At 41.2% G+C, this 22,059-nt stretch overlaps 1 protein-coding gene across 2 annotated transcripts in view; it reads left to right on the top strand.

Moving 5' to 3' along the window:
* Positions 1–3,185: 3,185 nt before the first annotated feature.
* wdfy2 (WD repeat and FYVE domain containing 2) overlaps positions 3,186–22,059 on the top strand; it is a 62,799-nt gene continuing 43,925 nt past the window's right edge. Inside the window, exon 1 of one of the 2 annotated variants that reach the window (XM_003215330.4) lies at positions 3,186–3,434. In XM_003215330.4, coding sequence (XP_003215378.1) covers positions 3,295–3,434 — 140 coding nt within the window. In that variant the 5' untranslated portion in view covers positions 3,186–3,294. The remainder of the gene's footprint in view (positions 3,435–22,059) is intronic. The other variant, XM_062984520.1, reaches the window with a different exon arrangement.

The raw sequence follows: 22,059 nt of genomic DNA, 5'->3' as shown, positions 1-22,059 counted from the left end.
CTCCACATCAACATCAGCCAAAAGATGAATACCCAGGACTGGGATAAAATAGACAGCCTTACCTACAAGAAAATGGAGAAAGACATGGTTCTCCACACCAAGAGACAAAAACAAAAATTTGACAAATGCCGTAAGCAACAGCCAAAGCCAGAACTGGATAAATCACGGACCATCATCAACCTGACAGACAGACAACTCACTGAAGACCAAGTATCCATTCTAGAAAAAGGAGGAAATTTTGCAGTCACCACCACCAGGATCCCAGTAGAAAACATCATTGCCAATGTTGAATCAGCAATTTACCAGCTCCCTGAGGAAGAAGCAGAGGAGGTAAGAATTGAAACAGCAAGGATCCTGAGAAATGCAAAACTCCCCCCCAGCAACATAACGAGAAAAGAAAGACAGGCCATCAAAGATCTCAACTCAGATCCTGAAATCATCATTCTTCCAGCTGACAAGGGGAATGCCACAGTAATCATGGAAACAAAACAATACAAAGAAAAAATCAGACAACTTCTAGATCCCACAATTTACAAGAAACTGAAACAAGACCCCACTAACAAAATCACCAGAAAAACGAACACTCTAATCAAGAACTCCTCCATTAACTTTGACATACGCCAACAGCTGTGCAAATCAGAAGCCCTCCCACCCAGGCTTTACGGACTCCCCAAAATCCACAAGGACTCCATCCCACTCAGACCCATTGTAAGTGCCATTGGATCGCCGACTTACAACCTGGCAAAATTTCTGGCTACACAGCTACAAACCCACATTGGGCTCACTGCACATTATATCAAGGACTCTACACACTTTATAGAAAAGATCAGCAACCTCAATCTAAGCACCAAGGACATCCTGATCAGCTTTGATGTGGTGTCCCTTTTTACCAAAGTCCCAGTAGCTGACACCCTCACACTAATCAAACAAAACTTCCCAGAAGACATCACAGCCCTGTTTCACCATTGCCTCACCACTAGCTACTTTCAGTGGGACACTGGATTCTATGAACAGAAGGATGGAGTGGCCATGGGGAGCCCTCTCAGCCCAGTAGTAGCAAATTTCTATATGGAATACTTTGAAAAACAGGCCCTAGAAACAGCACCAAAAAAGCCAACTGTTTGGTTCAGATACGTAGATGACACCTTCACAATTTGGAGCCATGGAGAGGAAGAACTCAGCAAGTTCCTGGACCATCTTAACAGCATCCATCCAAACATCCAATTCACCATGGAAAAAGAAAAGGAAGGAAAACTGCCATTTCTAGATGTTCTGGTCATCCGCAAACCCAATCAACAATTGGGCCACACAGTTTACAGAAAACCTACACACACAGATAGATACCTTCATAAAAACTCCAATCATCACCCAAGTCAAAAAAGGAGCACAATCAAAGCCCTGACAGACCGTGCACAAAGAATCTGCGAACCTCACCTCCTCCAAGGTGAACTCAACCACCTAAACTGGGCTCTACAGGCCAATGGATACTCCACCACAGACATCAGAAGAGCTGCAAGGCCAAGAACAAGCCATGAGAGTCAAGACAAAGATCCACCCAGAGGAAAGGTGTCCTTACCATACATCAAGGGAACTACTGACCGCATAGGGAAGCTGATGAAGAAGCACAACCTACAAACTATCTACAAACCCACGAAGAAAATCCAACAAATGCTACGGTCAGCGAAGGACAAGAGGGATCCTCTCTCTTCTGCAGGAGTCTACCGGATACCATGCAGCTGTGGACAAGTCTACATAGGGACCACCAAACGCAGCGCCCAAACAAGAGTCAAAGAACATGAAAGGCACTGCAGACTAATTCAACCAGAGAAATCAGCCATAGCAGAGCATTTGATGAACCAGCCTGGACACAGAATACTATTTGAGAACACAAAAATGCTGGACCATTCTAACAACTATCATGTCAGACTACACAGAGAAGCCATTGAAATCCACAAGCATGTGGACAACTTCAACAGAAAGGAAGAAACCATGAAAATGAACAAAATCTGGCTACCAGTATTACAAAACTCAAGAATCAGAACAGTAAATAAAAAGCAATACTCTGAAAACAGAGGACTTCCAGACATGAATCAACCTAGGGCAGTTAACGACTCTAAACAAAGGATGCCCCAGAGGCAGGAAGAAGACAGCAGATAAGCTTTTCAATGCTAATTAAAGTGATTAACTACACACATTCACACTGACCTCTCTCACCCTAGACTTTCCACAGATATATATTTACCTCTTTGCTTAGTTTTCTCCATACCTCACAACCTCTGAGGATGCCTGCCATAGATGTGGGCGAAACGTCAGGAGAGAATGCTTCTGGAACATGGCCACACAGCCCGAAAGACATACAACAACCCTGTGATCCCGGCCATGAAAGCCTTCGACAACACTTAGATAAGAATTATTCTTCAATCTGTTGTCCAAGGCTTTCATGGCCAGAATCACTGGAGTCCTGTGAGTTTTCTGTACTGTATGGCCATGTTCCAGTAGCATTCATTCCTGATGTTTCACCTGAATCTATGGCAGGCATCCTCAGAGGTTGTGAGGTCTGTTGGAAACTAGGCAAGTGGGGCTTCTATATCTGTGGCATGGTGCCCAGGGTGGGAGAAAGAACTCTTGGATGTTTGAGGAAGGTGTGAATGTTGCAATTGGCCATCTTGATTAGCATTGAGTAGCCTTGCAGCTTCATTGTCTGGCTGCCTCCTACCTGGGGGAATCCTTTGTTGAAATCCTTTGTTAACTGGCCCTGATTAATTCATGTCTGGAATTCCTCTGTTTTCTGAGTGTTGTTCTTTATTCACCGTCCTGATTTTAGAATTTTTTTTTAATAGTGGTAGCCAGGTTGTGTTCTTTTTTGATGGTTTCCTCCTTTCTGTTGAAGTTGCCCACATGCGTGTGGATTTAATAATAATAATAATAATAATAATAATAATAAAACTTTATTTATTACCCCCCACCATCTCCCCAACGGGGACTCGGGTCGGCTTAAAGGCTTCTCTGTGCAATTTGACAAGGGTGGTTGTCAGAGTGTCCCAGCATTGCTGCGTTCTGAAATAATGTCCCTGTCTGAGTCTCTGAGAGCGGCACTGGGGATCCGGAAGTCGCGTGGGTGAACGCTGGAGACCGTATCCCCGCATCCTCTTTGCCCTCCCCGCCTCCGTGGCTTCCGGCTTTCCCCGTAGTGCGCAGGCGCGCCGGGCCAGCTCGGCTGTCGTGGGATTCTGGTTGTGGAAGGAGAGGAGCAGCAGCGGCGGCGGGAGTGTGGCTGTTCCGGGCGCTGTTCCGATGGCCGCGGATGCCCCGCCCGGCGCGCCCCTGACCCGGCGCCCGCTCCTCCTGGGCCAAGTGGAGGGCTCCCAGGACGCCGTGACCATGGCCGCGATTGTGCCCAAGGAAGAGGGCATCCTCAGCGTCTCCGAGGACAGGTGAGCAGCAGCAGCAGCAGCAGCAGAGAGAGGGCGGGGCCGGGGCTTTGCAAGGCACATTGCAGCTGCAAGCCCTGGGAGCACTAGTTCGCCTCATCTTCGCTCCCAGGAGGTGGGGCTGGGAAAGTGGGTGTGTTCGCTCTGCCCTGGAGCCTTCATGCAGCCTGGCTCCGCATGAACTGCCCTGGCCCGCTGCCTATGGCACCCTGGGAGTTGTAGTTTCCCAAGGTTTTCATCCTCCTCTCCCCAATTGAGCCTCAAATGCAGCAGAGCCCTGGGAGTTGTAGTTTGGTGAGGCTCCAGCGTTCTTGGGACAGAGGAGGCTCAAGACCTTGCAAAGCTACAAATCCCAGGATGCCAAAAACCCTTTAGAGTAAAATCTTCTCTTGTGGTATACAACCAGATACAGTAGAGTCTCGCTTATCCAACGCAAACAGGCCGGCAGAACATCGGGTAAGCAAATATGTTGGATAATGAGAGATTAAGGAAGATTATTATTTATTTATTAGCGACATTTATATCCCGCCCTTCTCACCCCAAAGGGGACTCATTAAAGCCTATTAAACATCAAATTAGGTTATGATTTTACAAATTAAGCACCAAAACATCATGTTATACAACAAATTTGACAGAAAAAGTAGTTCAATACACAGTAATGCTATGTAGTAATTACTGTATTTACAAATTTAGCACCAAAATATCATGATGTATTGAAAATATTGACTAAAAATGCGTTGGATAATCCAGAACGTTGGATAAGCGACACTCTACTGTATAACTATGCAAGGCAGTGGTTTCAGTTGTTAGACTGAATAATCTGTTACCTGCTTCCAGTCCCAGTGCAAAGTGAAGGTTATTACTTACTAGCTTGGGTTCCCAGGGATGTCCGGGTTATTTGAAAAGGGCCTTGTTTGTTTTTGGATGTTAGGTAATATCAGTTTGGTCATATGTTACGCTATTTCTTAGGAAAAAACCTCTGTCTTTGCTTTTGTTTTGTATGAATGCTCCCATTAGAAAATGCATGTAGATGGGGGTGAACTACAATTCCCCAAAATCTTGGGTCAATTCTTCCGAAACTCCATGAGTATTCACAGTTGGCCATCTTGAGTCTGTTTGCCAAATGTGTTTCAGATCCGTCATCTGCTGGGTTCAGTGTTTTCTGAATACAGTTGAACTATAAGTCCCTGATGGCAATGTCAGTCACCCCAAACCCCATCAGTATACAAAGTTGGCCATGTTGGGTCTCTGTGCCAGGTTTGGTCCAGATATGTCGTCAGTTGGGTTCAGTGCTCTCTGGATAAGGGTGAACTACAACCCCCAGATTCCCAGGGCCATCATCCCCAAACCCTGTCTGTTTGCACAGCTGGCCATGTTGGGTCTGTGTGCCAAATGTGGTCCAGATCCATCATCAGTTGGGTTCAGTATTCTCTGAATACTGGTGAACTATAACTCCTGGATGTGAAGGTCAATCACCCCAAACCCTGCCAATATTCAAAGGTGACCATATTGGGTCTTTGTGGCAAGTTAGTTCCAGGTCCATCGTTGGTGGGGTTCAGAGTGCTCTTAGATTGCAGGTGAACTAGACGTCCCAGTCCCTACAACTCCTATAAATCATGGTGTATTCACCCCAAACCACTCTCTCTAGCACAGTGGCTCTCAACCTGTTGATCAGTTAAACAGTTTCTCCCTGTTTTCCTGTTATTCCCCCCACCCATGTCACTGTCTCTAGTTCTTTTTATTGCTATTGCAGTTGAGGTTTTCCATAGAGATAGTGCGATGCAATATAGCTCTGATGTGGTACCATGTATTTCCACCAAAGTGGGAATATACTTTACTCTCTCAACATTGCCCCGCCTCCGATTTTTCAGTGTCACCTCTCATGTTGAGGCACATTTTATTTATGTATTTTAATCATGTTGTACCCCTCCTCGAGCCTTGAGAGTCAGGTGACAAATTATTACTACTACTGCAACTGCTACTACTACTACAATGGCCAATACACATTTTGGTTCCTCCAATATTAGCCCTGTCTCTGGGTATATTTGACCTGCCGATTCCAAAAATGGCACCAGTTTTCCCCAACAGCTCTACTTTTTGAGATACAGACCATATGCTATATACTGTACCTGTCTTCATCTTTTCACCCATGATAATCATATCTAAGAAACTAGAGTTGATGTGGTCTATCCAATGCAATTTTCTAAATCAACACTTCAAATAACTCCAGGAACAGACCTAAAAAACAAGATACAAAGTTTTGGTTGGGCCATTGGCTCTGCAGAGATGGGCAGGTTTCCTAGGGTCAAATATGAGGTTGACCTACCTGAAAGCCTGGAAACTTTAGAAGTTTAATGTTTTCTCCACAGTGCCATATCAGGTCAAGGGGAGAAATGGTATTTGATACTTGTTGTTTTAAGAAGTGGCTGACTGGTTCTAGTCCATCTGTGATATTTCACCACCACTTTTGTCTTATTTTTGTTGGTCTGCTTTTCTGGGACCTCATTTATGTGACATATTTATAACGCTGTGAATTCCACTTTAACTCCATGCTTCCATCCTTTGAATTCCTGGGATTTGGAGGGGGGCCCACGCTGGCACAGCAGATTAAACTGCTGAGCTGCTGAACTTGCTGACCGAAAGGTAGTGGTTTGAATCCGGGGAGCAGAGTGAGCTCCCGGTGTTAGCCCCAGCTTCTGCCAACCTAGCAGTTCAAAACATACAAATGTGAGTAGATTAATAGGTATAGTTCTGGCGGGAAGGTAACAGCACTCCATGCAGTTATGCCAGCCACATGACTTTAGCGGTGTCTACGAACAACTCTGGCTCTTCGGCTTAGAAATGGAGATGAGCACCAACCCCCAGAGTCAGACACGACTAGACTTAATGTCAGGGGAAAACCTTTATCTTTACTTTAGCATCCTCAGCCAAGAGAGCTCTGGTGCCTCTGACCAAGCTACAAATCCCAAGATCCCATAGGATGCAACCATGCCAGACAAAGTGGAATGAAAGTACTATAATGATGTCATGTGAAACTATAACTGTATTGCAGTGACATTCGAAGCCTCTCAGTAGATAATCTTCCCTGCCTTATCGGCTGTTAGGATGGGCAAAATTTTGCATTAAGGTATGTGGAGGAACTGACCTGATAAGTACTGTTTTCAGGCAAGGAATGAAGGGATTAGTTCCTGTCTTTAAAGTTAAGCAGGACCATGCCTGGTTGGTACTTGGATGGGAGGCCAGATTTGAATGCTAGGTGCTATAGGTCATATTTCATAGGAAGGCAAAATACTTCTGAATATTCCTTGCCTGAGAAAATCCTATAAAAAGCATGGGTCACCTTGGACACACATACATAAACAATAACATCATAGAGACTACACAGAGAAGCCATTGAAATCCACAAGCATGTGAACAGTTTCAACAAAAAAGAGGAAACAATGAAAATGAACAAAATCTGGCTACTCGTATTTTAAAAAATTCTAAAATCAGGACAGTAAATAAAGAACAACATTCAGAAAGCAGAGGAATTCCAGACAAGAAACAATAAGGGCCAGCTAACACCTCCCAACAAAGGGTTCCCCTAGGCAGTAAGCAGCCAGACCATGAAGCTGAAAGGCCATTCAGTGCTAATCAAGGTGATCAATTGCAACATTCACACTTGCTTCAAACAAACAAGAGTTCTTTATCTCATCCTGGACTTTCCACAGATATATAAACCCCACTTGCCTAGCTTCCAACAGACTTCACAAACTCTGAGGATTCCTGCCATAGATGTGGGTGAAACATCAGGAGAGAGTGCTTCTGGAACATGCCCATACAGCCCGGAAAACTCACAGCAACCTCATAGAAAGGTTTCTCCACATCATCTGTCTGTTTTTTCTTTTGGTGGGTGTGGAAGATAGTTAGGAAGCAAATTTGAGACCCCACGAGAAAAAGGGAAGTAGCTTGAGAGAAAAGAAATGTGCAGGAAACAACCATGAGAGAAGTATGAATCCCCTTTGTTCTTCCATGCCTGTGCTCAGTTGTCTTCCAAAGATATGCTCTTTTAAAATAATAAGTAGTTTATGGGTACATCTACACTGTACCAGCACTCGTTGACAAAAGGCCTTGCAAAGCTAAAAACCCTGTGATTCCGTAGCATTGAACCATTGCAATTAAAGTGGAGTCAAGCTACATTAATTCTACAGTGCAGATGAATCTTAAGACAAATTTTAATGTCATGTGCCCAGTTTTAATCCTAATTAGGCGATCGTTTTGTATTTTCCCTTGTTTCCTCACATAATATCTCCACAATTCTGTTACATAACTGGTTAATAATGCCCAGTTCCTTTTATCCCTGGGTCCTGTTTGACATTTTGGCCAGTTGTATGCTATCCTTCATTTTGCAACTCTGTGCCAAATTAATGGTTTCTGCAAAGCTCTGGTTTTTAATTTGCTGACAAGGGAACATTTTATTTGGGAACTAAGGAGAAACTTGTGTGCAGCTGTTCAAAATGTCATTTAGTGTGTGGAACAATGTGGCTTGTGTGCTGTTTTGGCTATCTTCGTTGCCTCTTTTTGAACTAAACCTTTCTTCCCTCGATTCTTGAGCATCCATCCAGGTTCCTCTTTCTTATAAACCATCCACAATGCAGAATTATACCAGTTAGACACCACTTTAACTCCCATGGTTCCATTCTATGGGACCTTGTGATTTGTAGTTTATTATGGTACTAGAGCTCTCTGACAGAGAAGGATAAATATTGCACAAAACTACAGATCTCAGAATTCCATAGCAATGAGCCATAGCAGGTAATATGGTGTCAAACTGCTATAATTCTGCAATGTGGCTGCAGCCTTTGTCCATTACCTACCATGCATATACAGTAGAGTCTCACTTATCCAAGCCTCGCTTATCCAAGCTTCTGGATTATCCAAGCCATTTTTGTAGTCAATGTTTTCAATAAATCATGATATTTTGGTGCTAAATTCGTAAATACAGTAATTACAACACAACATTACTGCATATTGAACTACTTTTTCTGTCAAATTTGTTGTATAACACGATGTTTTGGTGCTTAATTTGTAAAATCATAACCTAATTTGATGTTTAATAGGCTTTTCCTTAATCCCTCCTGTGCCGTCGCGTCTGGGGCTGTAAACTCTTAGTGAAAGAGGCATGGACGTGACATCTTTCCCCAGGGGATTGCTTCTTGCCCTCCTTTAGGGAAACTGGAACTCCCAAGGACCAAAACACTGTAGTTAACTCAAAAACTGGGTTTATTGTTCACAAAGGGGGTAAAAGAAAATATACATTGCAGTCTTTGATTGTTTAAGTCCATGAAGCTTGTCCAGATCCCTCTTTCTCTGGCTGTGAATGCCGGAGCAAACTCAGCCTCAGTCCAATGACCTATATCTGAAGACAAGAGTCTTCCTCTGTTGCCAAAGGACTGATGTGAAGGCGCTTGAGACTCCTCAACGTTGTTCAGGTTGGCCCTGAACATGAAGTGCGAGTCCCAAGGGTAAGAACCTCAGAATTGGTGCTGAGAGGTAACTTTTGAAGGGCTTTTAGTGCCAAGTCTCTCTCTCACGTCCATCCGATAGAGAGCTTGCTGGTGGAATGAAAAGAGGAAACACTGTCCTACTCGGGGAAGAGGTGAAGCCAAACAGTTTTGCTGAGTGAGCAATATAACAGGTACAAACATCATTGATTGACAGATATAAATAACCAATCCAACTACATTTACAGGGTAAGGGCAAAATCAGGCATGATACAACAATTCAGATCTTGAAACTTATAGCTTGACATATAGATGGCGCCACTCGCGCCGTCACACCTCCTTATTATCCAAGATATTCGCTTATCCAAGCTTCTGCTGGCCCGTTTAGCTTGGATAAGTGAGACTCTACTGTACTCATTTACCGCCTGCCTTGCTTTTGGGGATTTCTTTAGTCCTTGACCTGCCTTATAAATATCCTCCTTTCTTGTATAACTCTTTTAGTCCCAGTCAAAATATCATCATTTCTTTCCTTTGCACAGAATTCAGAAAGCATTGTGATTCGTATTTGGGACATTCATTCACTTTAGAATACTATAATTACCAGCACTGGCTTCACAGGTCTTGCTTGACTAAAAATCCCACATTTCCTGCTCATTTGCTGTCCTGGTTGAAAATGATGAAAGTCCAAAATCGTAGGACTCGGGATTAGGAATGATTGCAATACAGTAAAACTGCTGTATCCATTTAATAATAGTAATAATTTTATTCATTGCCTTTCTGTCCTCATGGCTCGAGGTGGGGTACAACATAGTTAATACACATATGAAACATGACCATTAAAATACAGTACATACCCTGTTTCCCCGAAAATAAGACATCCCCTGAAAATAAGACCTTGTCGAGGTTTTGCTGAATTGCTAAATATAAGGCCTCCCCTGAAAGTAAAACCTAGGAAAGTTTTAGTTTGAAAGCATGCCTGGCACCCACCAAACAGAACACCAGAGCATGCAGGATTGGTAAATGTACACACCAGTTGTACATGGAAATAATGGTAGTAACAAGAAATTATTGATAATTTGTCTGGTTATGTTGGTTTGTGATGACAATTACAGTACAGTATATAATAAATGTTCATTTTTTTGTTCAACAATAAATGTGAATTCTTCTTCATGGGAAAATAAGACATCCCCTGAAAATAAAACCTAGCGCATCTTTGGGAGCAAAAATTAATATAAGACACTGTCTTATTTTGGGGGAAACACGGTATATTAAAAGACATAGAACAAAGATTAAAACACATTAAGATTACGCATACTAATAAATGTACATTTGGAGGCATATAATGTGCTATTGTCACTATCTTTCTATACACTATATATACTGAGTAACAGTTAATAACTAGAAAGCCCTCTAATCAATAACTGTCATTTGCTGAACATTATCCAGGCAGCATTGGCTCTCTTTTGGTGAGCATTGCCGTATTCTCAGTGGAAGAACTGAATTCTTAATTACTTCCCCAAATGCAGCTATTAATTACCTTCCCAAACTGTGTGCAAGGTAAGGCATTAAAATGTAATTCCTCCTTGGGGAAGGGAGCAAACAGATGTTTCATGCCAGCGGTTGGCCTTACTTCAACCGATTACCTAGACTAGTATTCGTCACAGCCGAAAACTGATCTGTTTAATCTGTTAGTTTAGCTGGAGTGCATGTGCTGTGAATAGCAAAAAGTGTCATGTTGACTAGGATTTGGTGAGGTTTATTTCAGAGCAAGGTGTAGGTAAGCTTTCAGCAGAGATTACAGATATATAGCTGAATTTTTTATTGATCTCACTGTACCTTTTCTGTCAGCACATATAGTTATAAGAAACACTGTATATTCTTGGTCTTTGTAGTTAATGCAGGCATGTAGTGTGTGTTAACATATCCTTTCTAGATGTGAACTAGTGTATCTAGCCAGCATTTCCTATTACAGGAGCTGCTGTCCCCGGTTTTCTTTCCCATATCTCTGGGCTTGAAAGTGATGTTTATTTTAGTTCAAACCTCTTCATTATTTTAAGTTGGATAAGAAAAGGTATGTGGACCAAGTTTGGTCTAAATCCATCAAGTCATGCGGACAAACCAACATACATATTTTGACTTGTATATAGGTTAAAGGTAAAGGTGTTCACTGACATTAAGTCCAGTCATGTCTAACTCTGGGAGTTAGTGCTCATCTCCATTTCTAAGCCGAAGAGCCAGCGTTGTCTGTAGACACCTCCAAGATCATGTGGCCGGAAGAGTGCATGGAGTGCCGCTACCTTCCCATTGGAGCAGTACCTATTGATCTACTCACATTTGCATGTTTTCGAACTGCTAGGTTGGCAGAAGCTGGGGCTAACAGTGGGCGCTCACTCAGCTTCCCAGATTCAAGCCTACAATCTTTCGGTCCGCAAGTTCAGCACTCAGCGCTTTAATACGCTGCGCCACTGGGGGCTATAGAAAATGTCATTTTTTCAGGGGTATAGAGTCCCTTGAAACTTTACATTATCATTGTCTCAGTTGCCCATCTGGACAATTTTGGAGTATTTCAGATTCCAAAATTCCAGATAATGTTAAACCTATATAATATAACAGTCTGAAAAATAATGCATTGCTATCAGAATGTTAATAATCAAGGTCCATGACTGGGATAAAAGCCATGAAGTGGTCTCTGCAGAAATAGAGCAATTATTGTTGCAAACAATTCAGCATACATCCCTATAAACAAAGGGGCTGATAATTGAAAAGTATTTATCCATGCACGGTCTGATTTTAGAAAAGTATATAGACATACCAAAACTAATGATGTATTAACAAGCCTTGCCTCTGTTTATGCATGTACTGTCTGTCTTTGTCAGTTGTATTAACGGTATTGGATGTTTGCCATATATGTACCTGTAATCTGCTCCGAGTCCCCTTAGGGAGATAGAGCGGAATATAAATAAAGCATATTATTATTATTATATGATTATATTATAACAATCAATCTAATGTACTGATAACACAACAGTCTAATCCTCTGAGATATTCATCCAGAAGCAGTCTGATATTAGAAAGCAAATTAATGGTGAGAATGTATATATGACAAATGGTATGGTATTCTTAATGATGGTCATCCCAGGCTTGTGTTACTGTTTCGCGGTTTTATTCGGACCAAAAATCAATTTTCACTGTAGAAGAAACCTCAAAGTAGCAGGTCCAGTGTGTTTAACAAAGTTCCACTTGTTTACATCTTTGTCAGGGAAAAAAGCACTAGGTTGATGTGTAAACAAGCTTAACAACACAGAGTGTGTATCATTTTAAATTTCTTTACATATTTTAATGACAGCATTAGATTAATATATATTTATTTTGAGCTTCTTTGTTCATAACATTGTTTGCACCACTGTTTTTGCAGTCATAGTTCTACATTTCTTACATCGTGGTTATGCATTTTTATTTCAATGCTTTTCCATACTTTTTGTACACACTTCACTTTGTGCTTTTGATAATATGAGTGTTTTTGTCCTTTTGTAACTTTCTAAGTTCCTCCCCGCCCCTTTGTACTTGAATGCCATGGCAAGCTATAGTTTCATATGTTGCTATCAAACTTGTTGTGATGAGCAAACCCACTTAGATAACATACTGTGTTTCCTAATCAGCCATAAACTACAATCTGAACTGATTCTGTGTGTTAACTTATGAATTTGGACTTGTTTAAACAATGCCTTGTAATGATCGACAGTGTCGCTCCTTGACCCCAGCTTTTCCCCCAACCCTGAAGAAGAAACTTAGAGTGGAATTAAAATAAACTAGAAATAGGAGTGACAGCATGGTTCATTGTAGCCATTAGCTATAATGAACCATTAGCTGTGCATAAATATGAAACCATGGGTTATTGTGATGTTTGTAACATGCCCTATTATGAGAAATATTTGTGTTTCCTTTCATTAGAAGCTTTAAAATAGAAATTGGGCAATCAAGCCAAAAAAGTTTTACTTTTCATGTAACTATGTAACATAGCTTTAAAAATGTTTCCCCATTGAGCTGTAGGGGAAAAGAAACTTGGAACAGTACTGCAACGGCAAGTCAACTTTTGCTCCATCCCAACAAGGCTATTGCTGTCAGTTGTATTTTATAAGTACCGTATATACTTGAGTATCAGCTGAGTTTTTCATCTCTTTTTAGGGCTGAAAAAGCCCCCCTCATCTTATACTCAAGTGAGGATCCTGGCTGGCTTATATTCGGGTTGGCTTATACTCGAGTATATATATAATCAAGAGTTGGACAGTCTTATCTTAAATTACAGTTTTATGTAAATATTCAAAAACATTTAACCTAGTGATGTCTCAATTAATGGAATTTTATTGGTATCTATTTTATTTTAACTTTTGATTTTTACTAGTAGCTGCTGGATTGCCCACCCTCATCTTATACTTGAGTTAATAAGTTTTCCTAGTTTTGTGTGGTAAAATTAGGTGCCTCGGCTTATATTCGAGTATTTATGGTACATTGTATAGTGGTTCCTTGGTATCTGATGGGTTTGTTTCCAGAACCCACATGGATACCAAAATTTGTGGATGCCCAGGTCCCAGTATCAACAATGGCATTGCCTGTTGTCTATGATATAAAATAGCAAAATCTTTTTTTCTTTTAGTTGGGGGAATATTTTCAAGAGTTATAGACACCTGACTTATAAATAGTTAAGGGGGGGGGGGCTGAGACAACAGGAAGTGAGAGGAAGCTATTTATCCATAAGAAGGCAAATTCACTCCTGAAAAAGTTATAATGGGGAAATGATGTCTCCAGTGAAGCTTTAGCACCAATCCTTGTTTCCACAACAAACCAAATTTTCCAAAACCAGTTCTCACAGGGACAGAAAGTGAGGTGGAACCTTTGTAACAGGAGCACAGACAGTAAAACAAACACCAGAGGAATGTTAACCCTTCCCCATGCTGTCCAAAGCTAATATATATATTAGTTGGTGTTGCATTTTAAAAATGTGCCTGTTTCGACTTACATGCAAATTCAAGTTAAGAACAAACCTACAAAACCTATGGTATCGTGTTCTAACTTGGGGACTTCTTGTATTTGCAAGCTGTGGATGGTTGAATCTGTGGATGCAAAATCGGTGGATACAGAGAGCCAACTGTTATCTGTTGTCATCTCATCTGGCAAACTCTTTGTAGCTGCGTTTGACTGATTATTACTAACAGATCTCATCTCTGGCTTTGTTCTCCTCGGTTTATGTTGTTTTTATTTGCATCAGAATGTCTGAATGTGAGTTAAATGTCTTGATATAAAAACAAAATAAACTCTACATATGTTGATACCAAAATATCCTTTAGCATATTTTTCCTGGGTCCATTCATATGTGTTTATTCTACTTTAAATGTGATAGTTCTGTCCTATAAAATCTTAAAAAAGGGATGAATAACTCATCTTATACTCAAGTATATATGTCCTATGTCCACTTTAGGGAGGGACAAGTTAGACTTTTCAGCCTCACCAGAGTCCGAAGGATGGTTTCATGCCAATTAAAGTCAAAACATAGTACCAACTGGAGTGCTGTACAGGGAGCGGGCAACTTCCATGTTGCGGCAGCTCCACTGTCTACTGGTCCACTTCCAGGCTAAATACAAAGTGCTGGCTATTACCTATAAAGCCCTAAATGGCTTGGGTCCATCCTATCTAGAAAACCTCATCTCCTTATATAAATCTTTCCTTTGATCTTTGATCTGCCGAGGAAGCCCTACTCTCGGTCCCACCCCTGTCTCAAGCACAGCTGGTGGGGCCTTTTCGGTGGCTGCCCCTCAACTTTGGAATGCCCTCCTCAAGAAGAGATAGGGTGGGCTACAAATAAAGCGTTATCATTTATCATTGTCAAAGGCTTTCATGGCTGGAATCACTGGATTGTTGTGAGTTTTCCAGGCTGTATGGCCAAGTTTCAGAAGCATTCTCTCCTGACATTTCACCCACATCTATGACAGGCATCCTCAGAGGTTGTGAAGTATACTGGAAACTTTTTTTTTCGTGTCAGGAGCAACCGGAGTTGCTTCTGGAGTGAGAGAATTGGCCATCTGCAAGGACGTTGCCCAGGGGACGCCCGGATGTTTTGATGTTTTTACCATCCTTGTGGGAGGCTTCTCTCATGTCCCCGCATGGAGCTGGAGCTGATAGAGGGAGCTCATCCACACTCTCCCCAGGTGGGATTCGAACCTGGCAGCTTTCAGGTCAGCAACCCAACCTTCAAGTCACTTAGTCCACTACGCCATCTGGGGGCTCCTACTGGAAACTAAGCAAGGGAGGTTTATATATCTGCGGAAGGTCCAGTGTGGACAGTAAGCTGACGTCCTGCTTAATATCCTTCAATGCTGAGTTTTATTTCTGCAGTAGGAAGGATTGCCTTTCAGTTGTATTTCTGGTGTAAAGTAGAAGACGGGACATTAACTGATCACAGTAGCTGGAAATGAGCCATGTGGTTGAGTCACTGTCACAGTGGGGAAACCTTGGTTCATTTCCCTTCAAGCGGCTTGAAATAGAGTGATTTTCTTTATCATATTTTTCTGTTCCCTAAGAAATGGTTGACATATTACAATTGATTCCTCCTCCCCCCCCCCTTTTTTCATTTTGGGGATTTGATCTCTTGCAATGTGGTGTGTGCCTCTGGTTCTCATTTTAGCTCTAGCACTTCATGAACTCTAATAGATCAAAATTGTGGTGGTTCAGTATTGTGCCCTGCCAACTTCTAAGCCATTTATAATTTGAGCAAATAAGATGTTGCTGCTCGGAAGCCATTTGCTGGTCACAATTAAGTATATATGTGTTACTTACCTGTGTGACTTGTACTTCTTCCAGTGATGTGGAAAACAACTAGATTTGCTTTGACTTGATCTCAAAGTATTATATTTACATTTTTTCTGCTACCGTAATTAATAGTAACATATTCAGAGTCCTGTGATGTAGTATTTTAAGCCGTGGACTTAGACTCTGGTGACAGGGTTTGAATCCCTGCTTGGCCAAGGAAACTCACTGGATGACTTTGGACAAGTCATCCTCTCTCAATCTTAGAAGAAGGTAAACCTCCTTCTGAATAAATCCTGCCAAGGAAATTGCATGATTGGTTTGCCTTAGTGTCTGTATATGTCACAGACACCTTGAAGGCACAACAAACATGGGATATAGAATGAGTCCACATAGCTTGGTTCCAAGACCAACTGTGGAAACCAAAATCTATGGATGCACAAGTCCCAATATGACCGAATGAAATGGGGACCCTTCTGCTAAAATAAGTTAATGCCCCAGAGCTTTTCTGAATAAAAAAGTCTCTCCCAGCCCAACAGAAGGAATGAAAGATAAAGAGCCTTCCCATGGGAGAAAACGTCACAGTATGGAAGCAGTGAATAAGAAGGCTGTCTTCAACAAACATGCCTAGTTGTGTGATCAAGACAAAGCTTTCTCCTGGAGAAATTTGGGCAGAGTCATATAGCCTGGAGCTAAGCTGTATGTGCCTTTATAGCTCATACATTTTACTTTGAATTGCTAATAGCAGGAGGTTCTTTTTCTCGCAGAGCAACAGTATGATCATATCATCTTGAATCCAGTAAAGTTTCTGAATATTTCTCAAAGGGAGCCCCATGTGAAGTGTTTACTATGACCCAGATGGGATATGACTTAGACATGTGTCATTGTGACCAGATGAGACATCTCCACGAAAGGACAGAACTAGCACTGTAGTCTGAACAGGCCACTGCTGAAATGATTCCTGAAACCTGAGCATTTGGTTTAACCGGGGCTTATTCCAGGAGCTCAACCAAAATACAAACCTGAATTAAGAGAATGTAACCCTGTCCAGCACAGGCTGAATCCCTAATCCTTCCATTTGAATTCAGCTTTAGTTTGTAATTCTCATCCCTTCTGTTACCAATGTACCAGATACTGTGGTTTAACATTTGAATGGCTTCCTTGGAATTGGTGGAAAGGGAAAATAAGAGTTGGGTGTCATCAGCCAAATTCCACAGGTCTGGACAAACTCTCCCACTGATTTCATATATCCATTAAATACATGGGAAACAAAATGAAACTCCACAGGCAAAGATTTGGGAAGAGATGTTCCGGCATTTCCTCCTAACCTCACTCCTGAAAGAAGGATAAAAGGTTGCCCAGAGTCGCATCCCAAAGAGATGGTTTTGAAAAGAATACTACTTGTGATGCCAGCAAATCTGCTATGCAGCAAAACCTTCAGGAACATGCTGCCTCTGTCTAGTTCCTTGTGTAAATCATTTACCAAGGCAGCCAAACCCGTCTCCATCCCATAGCCAGCCCTGATGCTCATTTGGAAAGGAGGCAGATAACACAAGCCAACAAAAACTTTTTGTAATAATCAGAAATTAGAGTGCACAGTTTAAATCAATTTTATGCTGATTTTAAATATGTATATTTTTTCCCATCACGTCAATTTTTTAAAACATGATGAATGGTACATTACAGCAGACTACTGTAAAGTTTGCACATTTCACATCATATTTGTGTAACACAAGCCAGCAAGTATTTTTCATCAGATATAATTTTAGGTCATTCTTATAGATCCTTTTTGTGTTGAATTCAGATCTATGTTAATTTTTTTTCTCTGTCACTTGTGGTTTTTGCAATGAGGCTGATCGAATGATTAATGCATTTATGCACTGATATCAATAGAATCTAATTAACTAATTACAATCAAAACAGAGTAATCAAATATAAATGATACAACTGCAGTGTGCTTGCAAGTTCCATTGTCAGTCAGTAGGCTTAAGCGATCTATATTTGATCAGAAATGTTTTGCAAATGATTTTCTGGTGTATATGATTTATTTCCCGATTTTCATGGTCCAACATCCAGCAGTAGTCTCCCATCATGCCTGCATTCCACAAACCTTGGTAGCGCCACTCCATCAACTGAATATCTTGGTGGAAGCGTTCTCCCTGCCCATCGTTCACCATGCCATGATTTTCAGGAAAGAATTCCAGGTGGGAGTGCAAGAAATACATTTTAAGTCACATGTTACAACCCAGCATCTTGTAAGCGTCAAGCAGATTCTGGACTCCTTCTCTGTATGCTGGAGACTTCTGGTTACCAAGAAAGTTTTCACAAAGCCACTTGAATGTTGTCCAAGACAAAACTGAAGGTAAAATATCTAGTCTGCAGTGAGTTATATATAGCTATACCTGCTTACTCAGCATTGCACCATCAGTAATAAGCTATTACGCAATCAGGTTCCTATTAGTCGTTGGATATTGCACAACAGGGATGGAGCATCTAGACCTACTCCTGGCTGGAGTAAGATAATATGCTGACAGAGGCAACTTACTTAAGCAGGCATATAATTAATTAATTATACAGGATTAACGATAGCCCTATACGACATGATATAGCGCAAAACATAAAAGCAGTCATTACTGGTATCAGTGCGTAAATGCATTAATTATTCAGTTAGCCTTATCGCAAAAACTACACGTGATAGAGAAAAAAACCAACCTAGATCTGAATTCAGTGCAAAAAACTTTATAAGAATGACCTAAAATTATATCTTATGAAAAATATTTGTTTAGAATACAAGTAGCACAGAAAGGCCTTAAATTGGAGCAGGACCAAGCAAGTATAATTAAGACTAAGAGACAGCAAGATATTCATAACAACATACCGCAGTCTACTATGAGAAGATTCTGAGACCACGGGTTTAAAAAGACAATAACCATACATCAAAAGACTGTTAAAGATTTATTGTAAATTTACACAACCTGAAGAAGGACTCTCCCGAAACAAGGACATTGTACCCAGGACTACTTGTTGTTGTATAGTCATGTATGTATATACATCAGATTTTTGGACTGTTTGAGATCGATGTATGGTATGTTTCCTGTGAGGGGGAACATATATATTTCAGTTTGTATGAGAACATGGATACTCTAGAATCAGTTTAACACAAGATTGAGCACTAAAAATGGTTTTTTGAATTGTTTATTTCTATTGATACCATTCTTGTAGGCTTGTGTAATCTGTCTCATCCTAGAGTTTCTACAACGGGGATATTGCCTCTCACTGTAGTACGGTGTCTCAGAATCTGATATTGCAGCCTGGTTAGTGATTACCAAATACTATAGGGTCAAAAAAGCCTTTTAAATAAAAGATTCCCCACCACTTTTGAAAGGAAATATGGACCCTAATCTTGCTGCGAAGTGCATTCACTTTTCCCCTTTTCCACGCAGCCAGTCTTCATACAGGAAGGGCAAATAATTGATCTCTCTAATTAATGTGGTCTTTCATGTCATCAATTACGATAGGCTTAATTTTGTGGGGAAAGAGAGGGAATAAAATTAAAGACAATTTGCAGTTGATGCAGGTTTGATCACGGCAGTGTATGTCTTCTAGCCAGTTATTTTTAAAAAATGACAATTGTGTGCATCCCTGGAAGAGATCCCATACCAGTCATGCATAGCTTAATGTGGAAGAACAAGAGTTTTACCCTGAGGGTTTGAAATGCTGGATGTGAAAATGTAGAATGAAATGTCATTTAATGTCAGACATTTGCCGCTTACATTAAATAGATGACTCTTGATTCCTTCACAGCGAATAAGTCCTCGGAGTCTCAACTGCTTTGTAATTTTACAAACAGAAATTAGAAATGATTCTTCCTTCCCAGTTCAACTGAAGGGATGGACTTCTCCATTCCATTCCTTCAAAGATAGATGAATCCTTCCTTAGCCCTTGTTCCTTTTTGAAGGATTGGCTGCACTGAAACACTTTCAGATTTCTGCTTCATCTTTTAATGCCATGTTTCTTGAACCCAAATACTATGATACATCTTCTTTCTCTCTTTCAGACAGGGACTGAAATGCAAATGTGAGCAGGTAGTTTGATTTTCTAAAAACATTGAAATGTGATTTGAAAAATAGCAAAATAGACCTCGGAGATTAAATAAAAATAAGTAGGTTAAATCAGATATACCAGTTGCTTGCATGCTTTTAATCTCTGGCTTCTGCTTTCATTTCCTTAGTTAACAGCTCCAAGTGCAGGTTGCTACTTGCTTTGGTAGTGGAAATCTCTATTTTGCATGTGATGTATCTGCCCTTTTCTTTCTTTGATCTGGAGTTGTGTGTAACTATGCCTCTCTCCACCCAACAACCATAGATTGAACACATGGCAGCTATAACTTCAGATAAGGTTAAAGGTTTTCCCCTGACATTAAATCTAGTCGTGTTTGACGCTAGAGGTTGGTGCTCATCTCCATTTCTAAGCTGAAGAGCCGGCGTTGTCCGTAGACACCTTCAAGGTCATGTATGGCCATGTTCCAGAATCATTCTCTCCTGACGTTTCACCCACATCTATGACAGGCATCCTCAGAGGTTGTGAGGTCTATTGGAAACTAAGCAAGGGAGGTTTATATATCTGTGGAAGGTCCAGGGTGGTAGAAAAAACTCTTATCTGTTTGAGGCAAGTGTGCATGTTACAGCTGATCACCTTGATTAGCACTGAATGGCCTTGCAGCTTCAAAGCCTGGCTGCTTCCTGCCTGGGGAATCCTTTCTTGGGAGGTTATTAGCTGGCCTTGATTGTTGATAAAGAACAACACTCAAAAAAAGGGGAATTCCAGACAAGAAACAATCAGGGCCAGCTAATCACAGATATATACACCCCACTTGCATAATTTCCAACAAACCTCACAACCTCTGAGGATGCCTGCCATAGATGTGGATGAAACGTCAGGAGAGAATGCTTCTGGAACATGGCCATACAGCTCAGAAAACTCACAGCAACCCACTGTCTGGTTATAGTTTTTCATAGTTTTTCATTTATGGGTTTTTCATTCATGGATTCAACTAACCATGGCTCAGATATATTTTGGTGGTGCAAGGGGGGGGGGTATTCAAACAGGAAGCTTTCCTTTGGTTGCACACTGAGCACTTGATGTCGAGGCACAGTCTGCTGCCATTTCCTGCTATTTCATGGATTTGAGCCATTTTACTGATCCATTTTATATAATGGGACTTGAGTGTCCATGGATTTTAGTACAGTATTCATGAAGAGACCTGGAACAAAACCACAACAGGTACTGAGGGCTCACTGTACTGTGTTTGATCCAGGAAGGGGGGAAAATCTTTTATATTTGTTATCAATGCATTTCACATTAAACGTTTGAGGTGCATAACATCCTTATAATACAATAAAATACATTAATAAAGCAATGATGTAAAATTTGAATTATTGCAAAAATCAGTGGGAGTAACTAACTTTTTTTTTTCGTGTCAGGAGCAACCGGAGTTGCTTCTAGAGTGAGAGAATTGGCCGTCTGCAAGGACGTTGCCCAGGGGACGCCCGGATGTTTTGATGTTTTTACCATCCTTGTGGGAGGCTTCTCTCATGTCCCCGCATGGAGCTGGAGCTGATAGAGGGAGCTCATCCACACTCTCCCCAGGTGGGATTCGAACCTGGCAGCTTTCAGGTCAGCAACCCAACCTTCAAGTCACTTAGTCCACTACGCCATCTGGGGGCTCCTAGTAACTAACTAGGAAAATGCTTTTAATAACATAAGATCACTTTGATGCCTGTCATTGTGTTTGTGTGGGAAACACAAACATGGCCAACCCCAGGTTAAATTCCAGTGCTCTCTCTCAAAAAGCTGTCTTTATGTGCAAAAACAAAACTGCAATTTGCTTCCTTTTAGGCGTGAGCTGCCGGATAGAATGGGAGATTGCCACATGGTGTCATCTGTTTCCTAAATGCTTATGGCTGCAAAAAAAAAAGTGATGTGTGATGTTGAGGAGGAGGCTGGTGGGAAAACTCAGGAGGCCCTGTGAGGAACCTTGAATGAATAAATAAAGCCGGTTTGACAATCCATAGAAATATTGTTGCCAAGTCTTACAATCTAAAAATAGTGCAATTCAAAAGAGTGCAATTCTACAAAATAGAAAACACAATGACTGTTTGTTGTGAACCTTGCCTGTGGTAGCACTTTTCTCCAGGTTGCACAACAGTGGCAAGAGAAGGCAAACAAAGTCTACTAAGTCTAGGCAGCCGACTTCTCCCTTGTTTTGCTTCCTTCTTGACCACTGTGTTAGTGATCATTTCTCTCCCAGTTTGAATTTGTTATCTCAGAATCGATCTGGTCTA

The sequence above is a fragment of the Anolis carolinensis genome, chromosome 1 (assembly GCF_035594765.1).
Source record: "Anolis carolinensis isolate JA03-04 chromosome 1, rAnoCar3.1.pri, whole genome shotgun sequence".
In the NCBI taxonomy this organism is placed as follows: domain Eukaryota; kingdom Metazoa; phylum Chordata; class Lepidosauria; order Squamata; family Dactyloidae; genus Anolis; species Anolis carolinensis.
This window is presented reverse-complemented; position numbering and strand designations above follow the sequence as displayed.